The sequence below is a fragment of the Nomascus leucogenys genome, chromosome 24 (assembly GCF_006542625.1).
Source record: "Nomascus leucogenys isolate Asia chromosome 24, Asia_NLE_v1, whole genome shotgun sequence".
NCBI classification, from domain to species: Eukaryota; Metazoa; Chordata; class Mammalia; order Primates; family Hylobatidae; genus Nomascus; species Nomascus leucogenys.
In genome coordinates, this window is record NC_044404.1 from 26751380 (window position 1) to 26770247 (window position 18868).

An 18868-nucleotide genomic window follows, 5' to 3' on the forward strand; every position below is an offset into this window, starting at 1 on the left:
CCAGCTAATTTTTTGTATTTTTAGTAGACACAGGGTTTCACCATCTTGATCAGACTGGTCTCAAACTCCTGACCTCCTGATCCACCCGCCTCAGCCTCCCAAAGTGCTGGGATTACAGGCGTGAGCCACCGCGCCCGGCTAATTTTTGTATTTTTAGTAGAGACGGGGGTTTCACCATGTTGGCCAGGCTGGTCTCCAACTCCTGACCTCAAATGATCTGCCCACCTGGGCCTCCCAAAGTGTTGGGATTACAGGCGTGAGCTACCACACCCGTACTTTTTATTATTCTAACAGAGACAGTCTCATATGTTGCCCAGGCTGGTTTCAAACTGGGCTCAAGGAATCCTACCACTTCGGCCTCCCAAAGTACTAGGATTACAGGCTTGAGCCACTGTGCCTGGCCCAGATCCACTTTTTCCTCTTAACTGTTTTGAATTTCATCCCGCACGAGTACCCAGCAGCCATGCCAAAACCAGTGGGAAGAGGGAAACCAGGGCATAGCTGAAAGGCTTGGGCCCCCAGGGAAGTCCCTTGGTCACACTTACCCCAATCCACGCTTGCATCTGGGGTGTTGGCCATCACCATCCAGGGCCTCAGGCACCCCTGAGCACCTGCTGCCCAGGCCCTGGCCCTCAGCCCAGCCCTGCCGCTCCATCACCTTCCGCCCAATGCCCTGCAGAGTGAAAGGACAAGACTCAAGAAATGGGGCTCCTGCTGGGAGCAGGGAGAATGGGGATGGGAGAAGGAATTAAAGTAGAGAAGGAAAAGAGAGGGGTCCATGGGGTGGGCACCGTGCTCACTCACCTTGGTGTGGCGCTCAAACGTGCCCACCTGGCGTTCGATCACAGAGCCGGCTTCCTGCCCATCTCGGAGTCTCTGTTCCAGACGCATTTGGACAGAGTCTCGGGCATCCTTGTCTCCACCATCTGAGGAAACAGAGCTCAGTTTATGGAAGCGCCCCTCCCAAAGAAGGGGCAAGAGTCAGGTTGCTAGGACCCCCTCATAAGACTGACTTACTCATTTTCATAGTGTTCTGTATCTCTCTCTTTAGACTGGGAGCTCCCCAAAAGTAGGAACCATGGCTCTCCCCAATCATACAGATTTGAAGATTGTGGTGCAGAAAAGTAACAGAGCCAACAAATGAGAGAGAGAGGATTAGAACCCAGGTCTTCTCCCCTCCCCCACTTGGCTATTTCTCCCACCCAGGTCATTTCCTCTTCTAAAATCTAAACCCTTACTAGAGCCTGAGCTCCTGACCAGCCCATCCTACCAGGGCCTGACCATCAGACCAGAGCCCCTGTGGGCTATCTATCCCTCCTCCTCCTCCAAGAAAGGAGGAAGGCTCTGTCCAAAACTAGCACTTAATGTACACAACCAAAGATGTTTTAAGAGGAACCCTCTCAGTGGGCTACCCCAAGGGAACAGTCCCGTCTCAGCCTTTGCTAGCTCTGGTAAGGTGTCACTGCAAGGCCAGGGCACCTGTTTCACCTCCCAGTATTGCCACTGCTTGCCCAGTACCTCTGTCATAGTACACACTCATGTCCACATCCCAGTCATCGGCTGTCTGTTCATCAAAATCTGCAGGGATAGAAAAGGATCCAACAGAGTGCATTAAGGACTCTCAGTTCTATTAAGAGTTAAACCTAGAGTTTTTTTTGGCATTTTTGTTTTTTTGTTTTTTGAGACAGAGTCTCGTTCTGTCCCCAGGCTGGAGTGCAGTGGCGTGACTTTGGCTCACTCCAACCTCTGCCTCCCGGGTTCAAGTGATTCTCCTGCCTCAGCCTCCCAAGTAGCTGGGACTACAGGTGTGCGCCACCATACCTGGCTAATTTTTGTATTTTTCGTAGAGATGAGGTTTCACCATGTTGGCCAGGACGGTCTCGATCTCTTGACCTCGTGATCTGCCCGCCTCAGCCTCCCAAAGTGCTGGGATTACAGGCATGAGCCACCACACCCAGCAGGGCATTTGTTTGTTTTAGAGAAGGTCTCACTCTGTCCCCCAGGCTGGAGGGAAGTGGTGGGATCATAGTTCACTGCAACCTTGAACTCCTGGGCTCAAGTGATCCTTCTGCCTCAGTCTCTTGAGTAGTTCGGACTACAGGCATGAGCCACTGCACCCAGCTTGTTTGTATTTTAAGATCCTTCCTCTGGGAGGGTTATTCAGAATTTGCAGGGGGCGGGGTGGGGGGGGGGCATTTTCTCTCCATCTCACTGATCCCCACTCTTAAAAAGGATGATTGGTGTCTCGTATACAAGAAAGGTCAGCCTGTTCCCTAGCCTTTTGTTTGGGCTCACCACTAGGGAATCTACCGTGTGAAACAGGGAACCCCAGGAGAATGCAGCAGGGGTCACCCCTGCCTTTGCCTGGGTACCAGCATTACCTCCTTCTTCCTCCTGCCAGAACTGGGCATCAGTGTAAAACACCAGGCCAGAGCCACCCTTCTCCCACTTGAGCTCAGTCTCCTCCTCAAAGAGCTGCCCAGCGGTCCGCTCCTGCCTGGTCACGTCCTCATGCAGTGCTTCATGCCGTTCCCATTCCTCACCCCGGTCATCGTCCTAAAAGGCAGGGAGAGGTGATCTGCCTGAGCTTCCTGACCTCATGCCCAGAGGAAGGGAAGCTCAGGGCACAGGAGGCATGTGTGGCTATAGCCTCAGCCCCATCCCTTCAGATTTCTCCAAGAAGCAGCACATATTTGGCCCCTGACCAACACGTCTCCAGCCCCTGATAATTCTCAACAGTTTGCTCCTGTCCCCACAAGCCTAACTCGCCTCTGCACGTTTGGCCATGTCATTCCCTGCCTGAAATACCCACTTTCCTCTCCCACACCCTTCTCTTCTCCACTTGATTAAATCCTCCTCATCCCTCAAGTCATACAGCCTACATGAAGCCCCCCACAATTAGGCCCACAGCTCTCGCACCAGTCTCTGAACTCTCAATGCTAATCAATACACACTGGTTAGGCCTTTTTATGTGATATCACAAAGAAAGAATGGAAAAGAACGCTTATTGTCTCTGGTGTGTCAGGCCCTTCCCATAGCTTAGCTCCTTTAATCATTGCAACAACCCTGTGAGATAAGTACCATTATTCCCATTCTACAGATGACAAAACCTAGGTTCAGGGGAGTAAAAAGTTATTCGTCCAAGAGTACACTGAGGGAGCAGCAGAGCCAGCAATGCAAACCCAGGTGGCCACATCCAGGTGTAGCATCTCCAGATGCTGGTTCTTGCTCTTCAGGGAGATTTTAGGCTCTTTGAGGGCAGGAAATGGGTCTTAGAATGCCTTCGGAATCCTACACTAGCCCTTGGCTTGACGGGACTTGGGGAATGATAGAATGACTCCTAGCTTGGAACCCTGCAGGCCTTCAAGTGCTGAAGAAAAGTCAGGATGGGGCCAGATGCAGTGGCTCACGCCTGTTATCCCAGCACTTTGGGAGGCCAAGGTGGGAGGATCCCTTGAGCTCTGAGGTTCGAGACCAGTCTAGGCAACAAGTCAAAACCCTATCTCTACAAAAAATTTAAAAATTAGCCAAGTGTGGTGGTGTGTGAGTGTAGTCCTAGCTACTGGGGAAGCTGAGGTGAGAGGATGGCTTGAGCCCAGGGAGTTGGAGGTTGCAGTGAACTGAGATTGCACTATTGCATTCCAGCCAGGGCAATAGAATCAGATACTGCTTTAAAAAAAAAAAAAAAGGAAAGGAAGGAAGGAAGGGGAGAGAAGAGGGGAAAGGAGGGGAAGTCAGGATGGTGCCACACTAAGGATGTGGTCCAGATGTCTTAGCAATCTTGGCTGGGAGCTTTTTTTTTTTTTTGAGACAGAGTCTCACTCTATCGCCCAGGCTGGAGTGCAGTGGTGCGATCTCAGCTCACTGCAACCTCTACCTCCTGGATTCAAGCGACTCTCCTGCCTCAGCCTCCCAGTAGCTAGGACTACAGGCCCCACACCTGGCTAATTTTTGTATTTTTAATAAAGGCGGGGTTTCACCATGTTGGCCAGGCTGGTCTCGAACTCCTGACCTCAAATGATCCACCCATCTTGGCCTCCCAAAGTGCTGGGATTACAGGTGTGAGCCACCACACCTAGCTGGCTGGAAGCTTTGAAACATGGGTGAATTACTTTTTACCTAGAGTACACATTTTTAAAAAAGTTTTCCCAACAAATCACATCTTACTCGATTTTATGGATGTGCAACCAAGTTTGGAGAAAAGAACCAAAGAAATGTCTACGTCACTAATGAAGTTGAGAGTGGAGGCTACTGCTGACTCTGGGTCAGAAAATAGAGATGACTGCTCAGCCACATTATGACAGCACGCACAGGTTAGAGAAGAAGCAAGAACTGGGTTCACATCCCAGCTCTACCTCTATTTCCTGAGATGATCTTAGACAAGTCACTGCACATGTCTTGGTCAGCACATTTTCATCTATGAAAATGAATTCTCCTTATCTGGTCTTTCACGTGGAAATTTTTTTTTTTTCTCAGCTCACTGCAACCTCCGCCTCCTGGGTTCAAGCGATTCTGTGCCCGGCTGGAAATAATTTTTAAAAAAGAAAAAATAGGCCTGGCGCAGTGGGTCATGCCTGTAATCCCAGCACTTTGGCAGGCCGAGGCAGGTGGGTCACGAGGTCAGGAGATCGAGACTATCCTGGTTAACACGGTGAAACCCTGTCTCTACTAAAAATACAAAAAAAAAAAAAAAATTAGCCGGGCGTGGTGGCACATGCCTGTAGTCCCAGCTTACTCGGGAGGCTGAGGCAGGAGAATCACTTAAACCCAGGGGGTGGAGGTTGCAGTGAGCCGAGATCGCACCACTTCACTCCAGCCTGGGTGACACAGTGAGACTCTGTCTCAAAAAAAAAGAAAAAAATGAATAAAGAGGAGCCATCCTGGCCAGGCGCAGTGGCTCATGCCTATAATCCCAGCACTTTGGGAGGCTGAGGCAGGCAGATCACGAGGTCAGGAAATTGAGACCATCCTGGCTAACACGGTGAAACCCCACCTCTACTAAAAATACAAAAAATTAGCCGGGCATGGTGGTGGCCGCCTGTAGTCCCAGCTACTCGGGAGGCTAAGGCAAGAGAATGGCGTGAACCCGGGAGGTGGAGCTTGCAGTGAGCCGAGATTGCGCCACTGCACTCCAGCCTGGACGACAGAGCAAGACTCCGTCTCAAAAAAAAAAAAGGAACCATCCTTATATATCCCTTCCAAGGGAATGAAAAATAAGACCCACTTACGAATCTTCTGGTAAAAGCTCTGGACCATCTCCCTAGAGAAATACAGAAACACACTTGCAAATGTAGTTTTACATTCCTTCTTGGACTCCTTGGAACCCTCCTGAGGACCCCAGGTTAAGAACCCTTGTAATAGACAATTGAAGAGTGGTATTATTAATGCCTTCGGCCTCTTTCAGCTGCCAGCAAGGACAGGGTAGCACACTGTACTCACATCATCTGAGTGAGACTCTTCTTCCTCTTCCTTCTCCACTTCTTCCTCAGGCACTCCACAGGGGCTGGCTGGTATATCTGCCAGGTAGGTTCCTTGGGGTATTTCCTCACCCTCTGCTGTATACACAAGCTCTTCCTGCTCCACAGTCTCTGAGTCCTCATACTCAAAAGGCACATTGCCGTAGCGCCGGGAGGAACCTGTCTTGGGGAACTGGAGCTGCAGCTGGGTGATGATCCGAGGGGGTAGGCGGCAGGCCCGGATCAACTCCAAAAAGACCCGCAGGGGAGTCCCCACATTCCCATTGGGCATCAGCACTGGTGGGTTCAGCTCCGGCAGTTGCTTCAGGTCAGCCAGGGTGAAGGCTTCATTCTCAGCCTTCCGACTCTGCAGTTCCTTCCGGGTCTTGAAGGGAAAGGAGCCCAGACCTTGGGAAGGAGGGAGAATAGATCTTGAAACCCGGAAGCCTCCAGCAACACTTGAGCCAGAAATTGGCCAATGTTTAAATCTGTTAGCCTTTCCCTAGTAAACAGACTTAGGCAAAATAAAAATAAATAAATCTAGTCCGACACAGTGGCTCACGCTTGTGATCCCAGCACTTTGGGAGGCTGAGGTGGGAGGATTGCTTGAGCTCAGGAGTTCAAGACCAGCCTGGGCAAAATGGTGAGACCCTTATCTCTACAAAACATAAAAAAATTAGCTTGGAGTGGGGGTGCACCCTGTGATCCCAGCTCCTTGGGAGGCTGAGGCAGGAGGATTGCTTGAGCCTGGGAGGTGAGGCTGTAGTGAGCCAAGATTGCATCACTGCACTCCATCTCGGGCAGCAGAGTACCCTGTCTCAAAAATAAATAAATAATAAAATAAATCCATTAGCCTCATGCTGTTCCTCCCTCTCAAACTTCTCCAGGTCTTTTCATCTCTCCCCAAGCGGAACTACAGAACTACTTAGTAGTTTCATGTCATTTCTCATCACCTTGGCTGGGCATACAAATTTCTTCCAGCTCTGGCTCTTAATGAACTTTTTTTTCTTTCTTTTTTTTTGAGAGAGATTCTCACTCTGTCACCTAGACTGGCGTATGCAGTGATGCGATCTCAGCTCACTGCAACCTCCGCCTCCCGGGTTCAAGTGATTCTCATACTTCAGCTTCCCGAGTAGCTGGGATTACAGGCATGTGCCACCATGCCTGGCTAATTTTTGTATTTCTAGTACAGACAGGGTTACGCCACCACGTTGTCCAGGCTGGTCCTGGCCTCAAGCGATATCCACCCACCTGATGACCTTTTGATTCTCAACTGTCACCAATTCCCACCTCCTGCATGTCTTTATACCATGTGTTCCAGCCACACCAAACAATTTTTCTCCTAATTTCTTTTTCTTCTTCTTCTTCTTTTTTTTTTTTGTTTGAGATGGGGTCTCGTTCTGTCACCCAGGCTGGAGTACAGTGGCGCGATCTTGACTCATTGCAACCTCCACCTCCTGGGCTCAAGTGATCTCCCCACCTCAACCTCGCAAGCAGCTGGGACTACAGGCACGCGCCACCACAACTGGCTAATTTGTATTTTTGGCAGAGACGGGGTTTCACCATGTTGCCCAGGCTGATATTGAACTCCTGAGCTCAATAGATCCGCCCACCTGTGCCTCCCAAAGTGCTGGGATTACAGGCAGCCACTGCAACCCAGCCCACAATGAACAATTTAACATGCCCTGAAAGTTTTTCACGGCATGTGTCTTTGCAAATGCCATTTACCCTGAAACCCAGAAACACCATTCTCTCCTATTAACTCCTATTTATTTTTCAAGACCCAGATGGAAAGCCACATTTCATGATCCGTCTAGGAAGTTAGTTTCTCCCTTCTCTGTCATCTCACAGCACTTGGTGATAAACAGTATAGGCTCTGGAACAGATGCCTAGGTTTGTTGTAGCTCTGACGCTAACTCTGTAACCTCAGGCAAGTCACATAACTTCGGCTTCCCTCAGTTTCTTCACCTATGAAATGGGAGAAACAATAGTTCCTATCTCGTAGGACTGTTGTGAGGGGTAAGAAAACAAAAGGCTTAGAACAGTGTCTACTAAATACAGAGTGCTCAGCGAATGCTAACAATTATAATGACATCTCTGTGGCAATTACCTTTTTCCAAATGTCTTCCTTTGTGGATTCTGAGCACACACTATGTCCAACTGTTCCCTGCATACCCAGCTAGTCATACTAGGTCTAGCAATATAAGCATTTGTTGAATGTGTGAATTGGAGGGCTCTGCACTGTCCTGTTTCCCCATCAAACTGATTTCCCATGAAAGTGGGAGCTGTCCAGAGAAAAGATTGTCTCTTCATTTCTATCTGACTGAAAGGACTGGGTAGGAAGCAAGGAAGCACAGAGACAGCAAGAGAGAAAGACAGTAAGAGGGTTAGAGACTGGATTTCCTTTCTTCCTTCTGTGTTACTGCAAAATCAACCCCTTGGATACAGAAAGGGTCTCAAAAGGGACCTAACAAAATGAAGGATCTTCCGAATAAGCCTCTCCGGTTTATTTTTCTCCATGTATTGAACTAACTCCCTGCAAGTTGAGCCTGAAGCTCTGTCTAGAATATGACCTAAACTCATAGAGTCCTGACCAGAGGCCTGACTTGTCCTCACCACTCCTCTGAAAAGGTGCCTCTGTTCCAGGCCCGTAGGCCCAGTCTGTTAACTTTCTCACTCTTACCTGATGCCTCCGTAGGTAGCCGAAGTCTGCGGATGAGACAGCGACCCGGCAGCCAAGTCCCGTGAGAATCCAGCCACCGGCGGCCCGAGTACATGCGAAGAAGCCTCTGAGCTTGAGCCAACCCCCTTACCGAGATGACGCAGCAGCAGGTGCGGGTCTGGATCGGAGTAGAGTATCGAGTGGAGAGAGGCCGGACATCGGTGGCCGAAGTCTGAGAGAGAAGCTGGCCCTCAGCGGCTGGGACGGCAGGAGTTAGGGCAGAGTCAGGAGCGGCCTGCCCAGGGGCCCGCTCAGGCCGATGCCGGTAGTGGAAACAGAGGAAGCCACCGCCGCGCTCTTCTCGGAACTGGCTAAAGTAGCTCCGTAAGTGGGCCGAGCGCAACACGGAGGGGATACCGCTCACTACCAGGTAAACTGTTGCCTCCTCCTCCGCCTCGCCGGGCACCGCCATCTTGGATTGTCACATGATCGTCTGGAACCAAGTCTCGCGAGAACACCGCGAGCGTCGCTCCAGCGCCTGCGTTACGAGATTGTGAAAATTCTTACTAGTCCGTTGGGGTTGGGGTTGTGGAACCTGGAACTGGAAGATCCGAAGTCTTCTGTGTTCCTTTTCCACAGAGGGAAGCCGGCGATGATGGAAAAACTCACCTGGAAAATGGGGTCATAGAGTTTTTTCATAAAGCTCTCATGAGGACCAAATAAGAAGCCTGCGGGAGGGGTCATTTTTGAGGTATTTAGTTGTGGATCTTGCACAGCTAATCTCAGCCTTCCTCAGTTCTGAACCTTTAGTCGTTCTTCCATTTATTTTTCCAAAATGTGTTGACGAACTCCCACAAATCGGTAAGAAAAAGATAACCCAGTAGAAAAATGGGCCGCAGATGCTTCACAAAAGAGGAGACACGCAGGTCCAATTTACAATGAAAGTGCTATGAGTTGCTAGAGGCTTACGTTAAAGAAAAGATACGCAACTCAATAATAAAGGAAATGCAGCGAGACCCACTTTGCATCCACTAAGTTGGCAAACTTTAAAACCTTCGAGTCGATGGCAACATGGTGGAACTGGAGCTCTCATACGCTGCTGGTGGAAATGTAAGTTGATACAACCACTTTGGAAAACAATCGGCGTTATCTAGTAAAAGCAAAGCTACATCATTTGACTCAGCACTTGTAGGTCATATTTTATTTATTTTTGAGTTGGGGTCGCGCTCTGTCGCCCAGGCTGGAGTGCCGGGACCACAGATGCAACCCACTATGCCTGGCTAATTTTTTAAACTATTTGTAGAGATGGGGTTTCACTACATTGCCCAGGCTGGTATTGAACTCCAGGGCTCAAGTGATCCACTGGCCTCAGCCTCCCAAAGTGTTAGGATTACAGGCGTGAGCCACGGTGCCCCGCCTTTTTGTCTTTTTTTTTTTTTTTTTTTTTTTTTTTTTTTTTTGAGATGGAGTCTCGCTCTGTCATCCAGGCTGGAGTGCAATGGTGGGATCTTGGCTCACTGCAACCTCCGCCTCCCGGGTTCAAGCAATTCTCCTGTCTCAGCCTCCCGAGTAGCTGGGACTACAGGTGCATGCCACCACGCCTGGCTAATTTTTGTATTTTTAGTAGAGACGGGGTTTCACCATATTGGTCAGCCTGGTCTCGAACTCCTCACCTCAGGTGATCCACCCGCCTTGGCCTCCCAAAGTGCTGGGATTACAGATGTAAGCCACCGCGCCCGGCCCTCTTTGTCCGTTTTTTAATTGGGTTATTTGATTACTATTGATTCATTGATTCATAATTCAGACAAAGTTTACACATTATACTGGGTGATAGGAGGAACCTGTAGATTGAGAGACCTCAAACAAAAACAAAAAATAAAGGGCCGAGCGCAGTGGCTCACGCCTGTAATCCCAGCACTTTGGCAAGCTGGCGTAGGAGGATCCCTTGATCTTAGGAGTTTGAGACCAGCCTGGCCAAGTTGGCAAGACCCTTGTCTAAACAACAACAAAAAAAATGACTGCACCTGTTTATCAGAAGACTTATTGATAATGTTGACTTTTACCCAAGCCCTGTGATCCTGGAAAACTAAAGCTTAAGAAACGCCTTCCCACTGTTTTGTATTCTGGAACACGGCATACTGCAAAAAAAATCCTTCCGCAAGTGAGTTAGATAAGACTGGTGTATGCCCCTCTGGTTCACCAATGACAAAACCAGACACAGACTCCAAATTCCAAATCTCCTCATGAAAGCTTTGAGGAACTTCTTGTCCCCACTGATCAGCTGGAACAAACTTTGGTTAAAACTTCTCTCCTTCCCCCAACTTCCTGAACTTTGGCTTACCCTCAGCTTGAGCCAGCGCACATCTCCTCCTTAACAGCCGCTCTTGAGAATAGGCTGGCTTCAGGGTAAAGCATTATCTGATCTACTGTCCCATCATGCCACTCCTGATCATCCCACTTCCTCCCACCCAGTTCTGCCCTGTTTACTCCTCTCTATGAGAGAAGAACCCTTTTTGCCTAACCCTTGAGTCACTTGCAGATATTATGGTCAGAGGGTCCTCCCTGCTGCAATATTCTTCCTCCCCCTATTGCAATAGTTCCTTTCTTCCCTTGCAATAATCCTTTCAAATAAAATCTCTCCTGGCAGGGTGTGGTAACTCACACCTGTAATCTTAGCACGTCGGGAGGTTGAGGTGGGAGGATCATTTGAGCCCAAGAGAGCAAGGCTACAGTGAACCATGATTGTGCCTTGCACTCCCACCTGGGCAGCAGAATGAGAATCTGTCTCAAAAAAAAAAAAATTATAATGGCTGGGTGCAGTGGCTAATGCCTGTAATCCCAGCACTTTGGGAGGCTGAGGTGGGCGGATCACTTGAGGTCCCGAGTTGGAGACCAGCCTGGCCAACAGAGTGAAATCCCGTCTCTACTAAAAATACAAAAATTAGCCACGCGTGGTGGTATGCGCCTGTAATCCCAGCTCCTCAGGGAAGCTGAGGCACGAGAATCGCTTGAATCCAGGAGGCGGAGGTTGCAGTGAGCCGAGATCACACCACTGCACACTCCATCCTGGGCAACAGAGGGAGACTCTGTCTCAAAAAAAAAAAAAAAAATTATAGTAAAATCTCTCCTTACCAAGTCTGGATTTGTTTTTTATTTCATAGTATATATAAATATTCATAGCTACAGTCTTTTTAAGTGCAAAAAGCTGGCTTTTTGTACTAATAATCTCAGGCAAACCTAGTCAGAAAACACAGAATTGTTTTATTTATGCAAAGTTCCAAAAATGCAGACTAAAAAATATTCTGAGGGCTATATAAATAAATATGCTTTAAAATCAGGAAGAAAAGCAAATAACTGATTAACATAAAATCCAGGGTAGTTGTTACCTTTGGAGGGAAATGATAGATTTAGAAAGGGACTTCATTATTACCATTAGGTAATAATGACCTGTGAAACAATAATAGAGTTCATTCTGTTATTCTTTATACTTTACACATATTTATGAATATTATTTTGTTTTACTCAATATTTAAAATGTAAAAATATTAAAAGTGAAAATAACTCATTTCAGAAAGCAATAGTTACCTTGTGATAGCAAATATACAGCTATATGATGAATTTTAAAAATTGAAAAACATGGCCAGGCATGGTGGCTCACGCTTATAATCCCATTGCTTTGAGAGGCCGAGGCAGAAGGATCGCTTGAGGCCAGGAGTTGGAGACCAGCCTGGGCAACATAGTGAGACCCTGTCTCTACAAAAAATAATAAAAATAAAAAATAAGCCGGGCACGGTGGCTCACGCCTGTAATTCCAGCACTTTGGGAGGCCGAGGTGGGCGGATCACAAAGTCAGGAGATCGAGACCATCCTGGCTAACACGGGGAAACCCCATCTCTACTAAAAATACAAAAAAATTAGCCGGCTATGGTGGCGGGCACCTGTAGTCCCAGCTACTTGGGAGGCTGAGGCAGGAGAATGGCATGAACCCAGGAGGCGAAGCTTGCAGTGAGCCGAGATCGCGCCACTGCACTCCAGCCTGGGTGACAAAGCAAGACTCTGTCTCAAAAAAAAAAAAAAAAAAAAAAAGAAAAAATAAATAAAAAGGCCGGGCGGGGTGGCTCACGCCTGTAATCCCAGCACTTTGGGAGGCTGAGGCAGGCGGATCACGAGGTCAGGAGATCGAGACCATCCTGGCTAACACAGTGAAACCCCGTCTCTACTTAAAATACAAAAAATTAGTCGGGTGTGGTAGTGGGCGCCTGTAGTCCCAGGTACTCTGGAGGCTGAGGCAGGAGAATGGCTTGAACCCGGGAGGCGGAGCTTGCAGTGAGCCGAGATTGCGCCACTGCACTCCAGCCTGGGCGACAGAGCGAGACTCCGTCTCAAAAAAAAAAAAAAGAAAAGAAAAAAGAAATAAAAAATAAAATAAAGTAAAAATAAAAAATAAAAAAGTTTTCTAATGAGTGAGAAATTGTAGATAGGACCATCTTATCTAGGTTTAAACCCACATCATATCTGGATTTTATTTATTTTTTATTTTATTACATACTTTTTTTTTTTTTGGTCACCCAGGCTGGAGTGCATGCAGTGATGCAATCTCGGCTCACTGCAACCTCTGCCTGCCGGGTTCAGGCCATTCTCCTGCCTCAGCCTCCTATCTTAAGTAGCTGGGACTACAGGCAAGCACCACGCCCAGCTAGTTTTTGTATTTTTAGTAGAGACGGGGTTTCATCACGTTGACCAGGCTGATCTTGAACTCCTGGCCTCAAGTGATCCACCCACCTCATTATTACACACATATTTTTTAGAGATAGTGTCTCAGTCTGTCACCTAGGCTAGAGTCCATTGGCACAATCATAGCTCACTGCAGCCTTGAACTGCTGGCCTCAAGCCATCCCCCTGCCTCAGCCTCCCCAGTAGCTGGGATAACAGACTTGAAACACTGCACCTGGCTCACCCCTGACTTTTAAAGACACAAGTATAGTGTTTAAGAGCATGGGCCCTGAAGACAGATCATCTAAGCTCAAATCCTGATTCTGTCACTTATTAACTGTGTAACCTCGAGCACTTTACTTAACCTCTCTGTACTTCTGCAGGAGAGTGAGAGATCACTTCCAACCCCCCTTAGCTCTTATGGGACTTCTTCTGCTGGATATAGAAACTAAGTTCACACATGGTAAATTAACAGGAGAAAATCATACATTATTATTATATAATTTTTTTTTTCTGAGACAGAGTCTTGCTCTGTCACCCAGGCAGATCTTGGCTCACTGCAACCTCCGCCTCCTGGGGTCGAGTGATTCTCCTGCATCAGTCTCCTGAGTAGCTGGGATTACAGGCATGCGCCACCACACCCGGCTAATTTTTGTATTTTTAGTAGAGATGGGGTTTCACCATGTTGGCCAGGCTGATCTCGAACTCTTGACCCTTAGATGATCTGCCTACCTCGGCCTCCCAAAGTGCTGGGATTACAGACGTGAGCGACTGAGCCTGGCCTATTATTATTATTATTATTATTATTATTATTATTATTATTATTTTGAGATGGAGTCTTGCTCTGTCGCCCAGGCTGGAGTGCAGTGGTGCAATCTCGGCTCACTGCAAGCTCCACCTCCCAGGTTCACGCCATTCTCCTGCCTCAGCGTCCCGAGTAGCTGGGACTACAGGTGCCCACCACCACGCCCAGCTAATTTTTTGTATTTTTGATAGAGACGGGGTTTCACCGTGTTAGCCAGGATGGTCTCGATCTCCTGACCTCGTGATCCGCCTGCCTCGGCCTCCCAAAGTGCTGGGATTACAGGCGTGAGCCACCACGCCCGGCCATGAGCCTGGCCTATTATTATGTAATATTTTAACATTATATAATATTTTATTAGTTTTACATGTACGTGGGGATCTTCACAAGAGAGTGAAGTCTGAAGAAGTGGTCAAAACAAGATGCTTCTTTTTTTTTTTTTTTGAGACGGAGTCTCACTCTGTTGCTTAGGCTGGAGTGCAATGTCGTGATCTCGGCTCACTGCAACCTCCACCTCCTGGGTTCAGGCGGTTCTCCTGCCTCAGCTTTCTGAGTAGCTGGGATTACAGGAACCTGCCAACAAGCCCGGCTAATTTTTGTATTTTTTGTAGAGACAGGGTTTCACTATGCTGGCCAGGCTGGTCTCAAACTCCGGACCTCAGGTGATCCTCCCGCCTCAGCCTCCCAAAGTGCTGGGATTACAGGTGTGAGCCCGGCCACAAGATGCTTTTATACTTTTTAGACAACAGTAAATTTGAGAAGTCACAGGACAAGCGACATCCGGCTAGGGGCAGTAAATTTCTAGGTGAGTGATGAGATATTTAGTGTAAAACTAGTGGAAGATAAGGGTTACTTTGAAAAGTATATTTATTCAGATCCGTTGCAGCCCTGAGTTCCCAGTCTCTGGTAATCAGGGGTAATTTTTTGCCCTGGTATAGGGAGGGTATCCCTCACAGAGGAATCTTGATGGCTTGCTGCATGCAGGAAGAGGCAGGTCAGCTTGCCCTTTCTGAAACTACAATTTCTCCAAGATTTTCAACGCAAAATGATCAAGATACCAGTTTGGCACGTTGGCATGTCCTTCACTCCTTGAGTTTCTTTGTCTGTGAAATGGATGGAGGCCGGGCGTAGTGGCTCATGCCTCTTATCTCAGCACTTTGGGAGGCGGAGGCGTGCGGATCACCTGAGGTCAGGACTTTGAGACCAGCCTGGCTAACATGGTGAAACCCTGTCTTTACTAAAAAATACATAAAAGGCCTGGCACAGTGGCTCACGCCTGTAATCCCAGCACTCTGGGAGGGCGAGATGGGCGGATCACCTGAGGTTGGGAGCTTGAGACCAGCCTGACCAAATGTAGAAACCCCGTCTCTACTAAACATACACAATTAGCAGGGCGTGGTGGCACAGGCCTGTAATCCCAGCTACTTGGGAGGTTAGACAGGAGAATCATTTGAATCTGGGAGGTGGAGGTTGCGGTGAGCTGAGATCGCTCCACTGAACTCCACCCTGGGCAACAGAGTGAGACTCTGTCTCAATAAAAAAAAACAAAAAACAAAAAACAAAAAAATACAAAAAGCATCAGCTGGGTGTGGTGGTGCATGCCTGTAATCCCAGCTACTCGGGAGACTGAGGCATGAGAACTGCTTGAACCCAGGAGGTTGCAGTGAGCCGAGATCGCACCACAGAACTCCACCCTGGGCAACAGAGTGAGACTGTGTCTCAAAAAGAAAGATAAAGCGGTTGGAGATAATGATACTACTTCCAGCACAGAGTTGTGAGAATGAAATACCATAATCCAGGAAATGTGTTTAGAGCACAGTTCTCAATAAATGTTATGTGGTTATAGTTTAGTAGCTACCCACAGTGAGCAGCTACAGCCTGGGGTTTCTTCTGGCCATACCCTGCCAGGAAGAGGAGGTCTCCTTTGTTAACTCTGACTCCCCTGAGATCTTAGCATTGTCGCCTCCATCAGTTTCACTGAGATTTCTTTTCTCTGCTGTCTTGTTCTGTGAGGTGGTCCCTGTCATCTCTCCAGGCCCATTTCCTGCTACCCTGGGCCCCACACATCACTTGCAGTTAACTAAGCACCTCTTGCTCTCTGACATCTCTGTGCCTTTGCATATATCTGTTTGGAATGCCCATCCCTTGGGTTGCCTAGCAAAACCCTATTCCTTCTCTTTAGCTCAAACCAGTCACCACTTGGGTGAAGCATTTTTCCCACCTTCAGGCAGATTTAATCTCTCCTGTTGCCTGTTGTATGTACCCCTATCACAGCTCAGATCACTCTGCATTACAATTACTTATGTGTCTTCCTCTGCCACAAACAAGATGTTTCATGAGAGTAAGAAATGCATCTTATTTATTCTGTGCCCCCTACCCAGCATCTAGCACAGGGGTTGGTACAAGTGGAGGTTGAGAGATATTGAGTGATAGAATGAATTAATGGCTGGATAGTGGGTGTTGGCTTTTTGCTAGCATCATGGATTCTAGGATATTTGAATGCCCCAAGGACAGGGTGGGGTTAGTTCGGGGCACAGCATGCATCAGCTGTCTGACTACTTAATAGGCAGTCAACGATTTAGCTAATGAAGATAGAGATAATGACGGCAATAAAATGGTACTCTAGGCTGACCCAGAGCCACAGCCACTCTCCTGCTTTCCAGTGAGTCATCCCTGGCTGGGCCTGAGGACAGGAATCGTGGCTGAGAGGTAGATGGTCAGTCAGCAGTGGCTGAGCTGGTTCCAGACCGCTTGATCCTGGCAATGACTCACTCCAGCTTGTGCTGCTGACAAGAACCCTCCAGAACTACACAGGTTTGAGTACAAGTCTCAGCACAGGCCAGGTGTGGTGGCTCACGCCTGTAATCCCAGCACTTTGGGGGGCCAAGGTGGGTGGATCACCTGAGGTCAGGAGTTTGAGACTACCCTGGCCAACATGGTGAAACCCTGTCTCTACTAAAAATACAAAAATTAGCCAGGCGTGGTGGTGGGCGCCTGTAACCCCAGCTACTCGGGAGGCTGAGGCAGAGGGGAATCGCTTGAACCCGGGAGGCGGAGGTTGCAGTGAGCCGAGATCGCGCCATTGCACTCCAGCCTGGGCAACAAGAGCGAAACTCTATCTAAAAAAAAAAAGTCTCAGCACAGACAGTGATCAGCCCAGACCTTAAGTTACATACACCATCTGAGCCTGTTTCCTCCTCTTCCCTCACTGGCAATGAGACACAGATCCCAACCCAGGATGCTGATCATGGAGACATACTTCCCCACTTTTGGAAAGCCTACAGTCTCATGGAGAAAGCACGATTCCCCTTACCACATTGTGCCATAATTCTCTCCTTAGTTTTGCCATATTTGTCTATGTTCCTTGCTCAAGGCAAGGAAGTAGGGCACGGGGAATGACTCAAGAAATGCAGACAAGAAACAGAAGTGTAGCTCCCCAACCATGTGGATTGGTAGGGAAGACATTTGAAAAGGATCAAGGTAGCGACTTCTTGTTGTTTTTTTATTTGTTTTGAGGCAGGGTCTTGCTCTGTCACCCAGGCTGGAGTGCAGTCATGCTACCATGCTCACTGCAGCCTCCAACTCCCAGCTCAGGTGATCCTCCCATTTCAGCCTCTCGAGTGGCTGGGACTACAGGCATGAGCCACCATACCTAGCTTACTTTATTTTATTTTATTTTACTTTTAGTTATTTATTTTTTTGAGACGGAGTCTCACTTTGTTGCCCAGCCTGGAGTGCAGTGGTGCAATCTCGATTCACTGCAACTTCTGCCACCTGGGTTCAAGTGATTTTCCTGCCTCAGCCTCCCGAGTAGCTGGGAGCCACCGCACCTGGCTAATTTTTGTAGTTTTAGTAGAAACGGGGTTTCAGGCCGGGCGCGGTGGCTCACGCTTGTAATCCCAGCACTTTGGGAGGCCGAGGCGGGCGGATCACGAGGTCAGGAGATCGAGACCACAGTGAAACCCTGTCTCTACTAAAAATACAAAAAAAAATTAGCCGGGCGTGGTGGCGGGCGCCTGTAGTCCCAGCTACTCGAAGAGGCTGAGGCAGGAGAATGGCGTGAACCCGGGAGGCAGAGCTTGCAGTGAGCCGAGATTGCGCCACTGCACTCCAGGCTGGGCGACAGAGCGAGACTCCGTCTCAAAAAAAAAGAAACGGGGTTTCACCATCTTGGCCAGGCTGGTCTTGAACTCCGACCTCGTGATCCGCCCGGCCTTATTTTTTAAATTTTTTTGAGACAGAGTCTCACTCTGTCGCCCAGGCTGGAGTGCAGTGGTGCGATCTTGGCTCACTGCAACCTCCGCCTCCCGGGTTCAACCGATTCTCCTGTCTCAGCCTCCCAAGTAGCTGGGATTACAGGCGAGTGCTGCCATGCCCGGCTAATTTTTGTATTTTTAGTAGAGACAGGGTTTCACCATGTTGGCCAGGCTGGTCTTGAACTCCTAACCTCAGGTGATCCGCCTGGCTTGGCCTCCAAAAGTGCTGGGATTACAGGTGTGAGCCACCGCGCCCGGCCCCTAGCTAATTTTATAATTTTTTGTAGAGACAGAAGTCTCACTACGTTGCCCAGGCTGATCTTGAACTCTTGGGCTCAAGCAATTCTATCACCTCAGCCTCCCAAAGTTCTGGGATTACAGGCATGAGCCATCAGTGGTGCCTGGCAAGGTAGAGTTAATAAGGGAAGCTGTGTGGATGATGGAAAAAATTAAATAAGTTGAGGGAAAAAGCCTAGGGTGGGGCATGGAGAGGAATGCTTCCTAATGGTTGTTCAGGGCCGGAGAAGGGGAAGGGTAAGAGGTGGGAAGACCCAGCTTGAGGATTCAGAGAGATGTGGCAATTAACTAATAGAGGCAGAAACTGGTAGGGCATAAAAGATGTAGAATGACCCTAAATCCCTGAATCTTCTGGATTTGGGTCCTATGTGGGAAACAGGGCTTCTGCTCTTGAAAGAGTGGTTTCATGCGTCTACGAGGTTACACGGGGTGGCATGTGCCAGAGGGATGGGGAGGGCAGATCAGAGAGAGACCTGGGGGCCTCAGGTCTGAGTTTGGGACATCTGGTGGGAGGTGGGGGGATACAGGGCTTGTTCTGGGCCCTGAAGGATGCCTTTATTGGGGGTTTGATTAGGTCCCGGTGGGGACAGTTGTTGAGCTGAGAGGAGGATGGACATTGAAGTCACCATGGGGAAAGAGGATGAATGGTTAGTTGGGGTCCCAAATGCCAAGTTGAGCAGTT

The 18868-nt window shown here is 48.6% G+C and overlaps 1 protein-coding gene across 1 annotated transcript in view; it reads right to left on the bottom strand.

The window, feature by feature from the left end:
* GPATCH3 (G-patch domain containing 3) overlaps window positions 1-8626 on the bottom strand; it is a 10009-nt gene extending 1383 nt beyond the window's left edge. The window contains exons 1-6 of the mRNA XM_030805668.1: window positions 8140-8626; window positions 5440-5864; window positions 2382-2556; window positions 1519-1578; window positions 805-926; window positions 546-673 (exon numbers count right to left, since the gene is read on the bottom strand). Coding sequence (XP_030661528.1) covers window positions 546-673; window positions 805-926; window positions 1519-1578; window positions 2382-2556; window positions 5440-5864; window positions 8140-8590 — 1361 coding nt within the window. The 5' untranslated portion in view covers window positions 8591-8626. The remainder of the gene's footprint in view (window positions 1-545; window positions 674-804; window positions 927-1518; window positions 1579-2381; window positions 2557-5439; window positions 5865-8139) is intronic.
* Between the last annotated feature and the right edge of the window lie 10242 nt (window positions 8627-18868).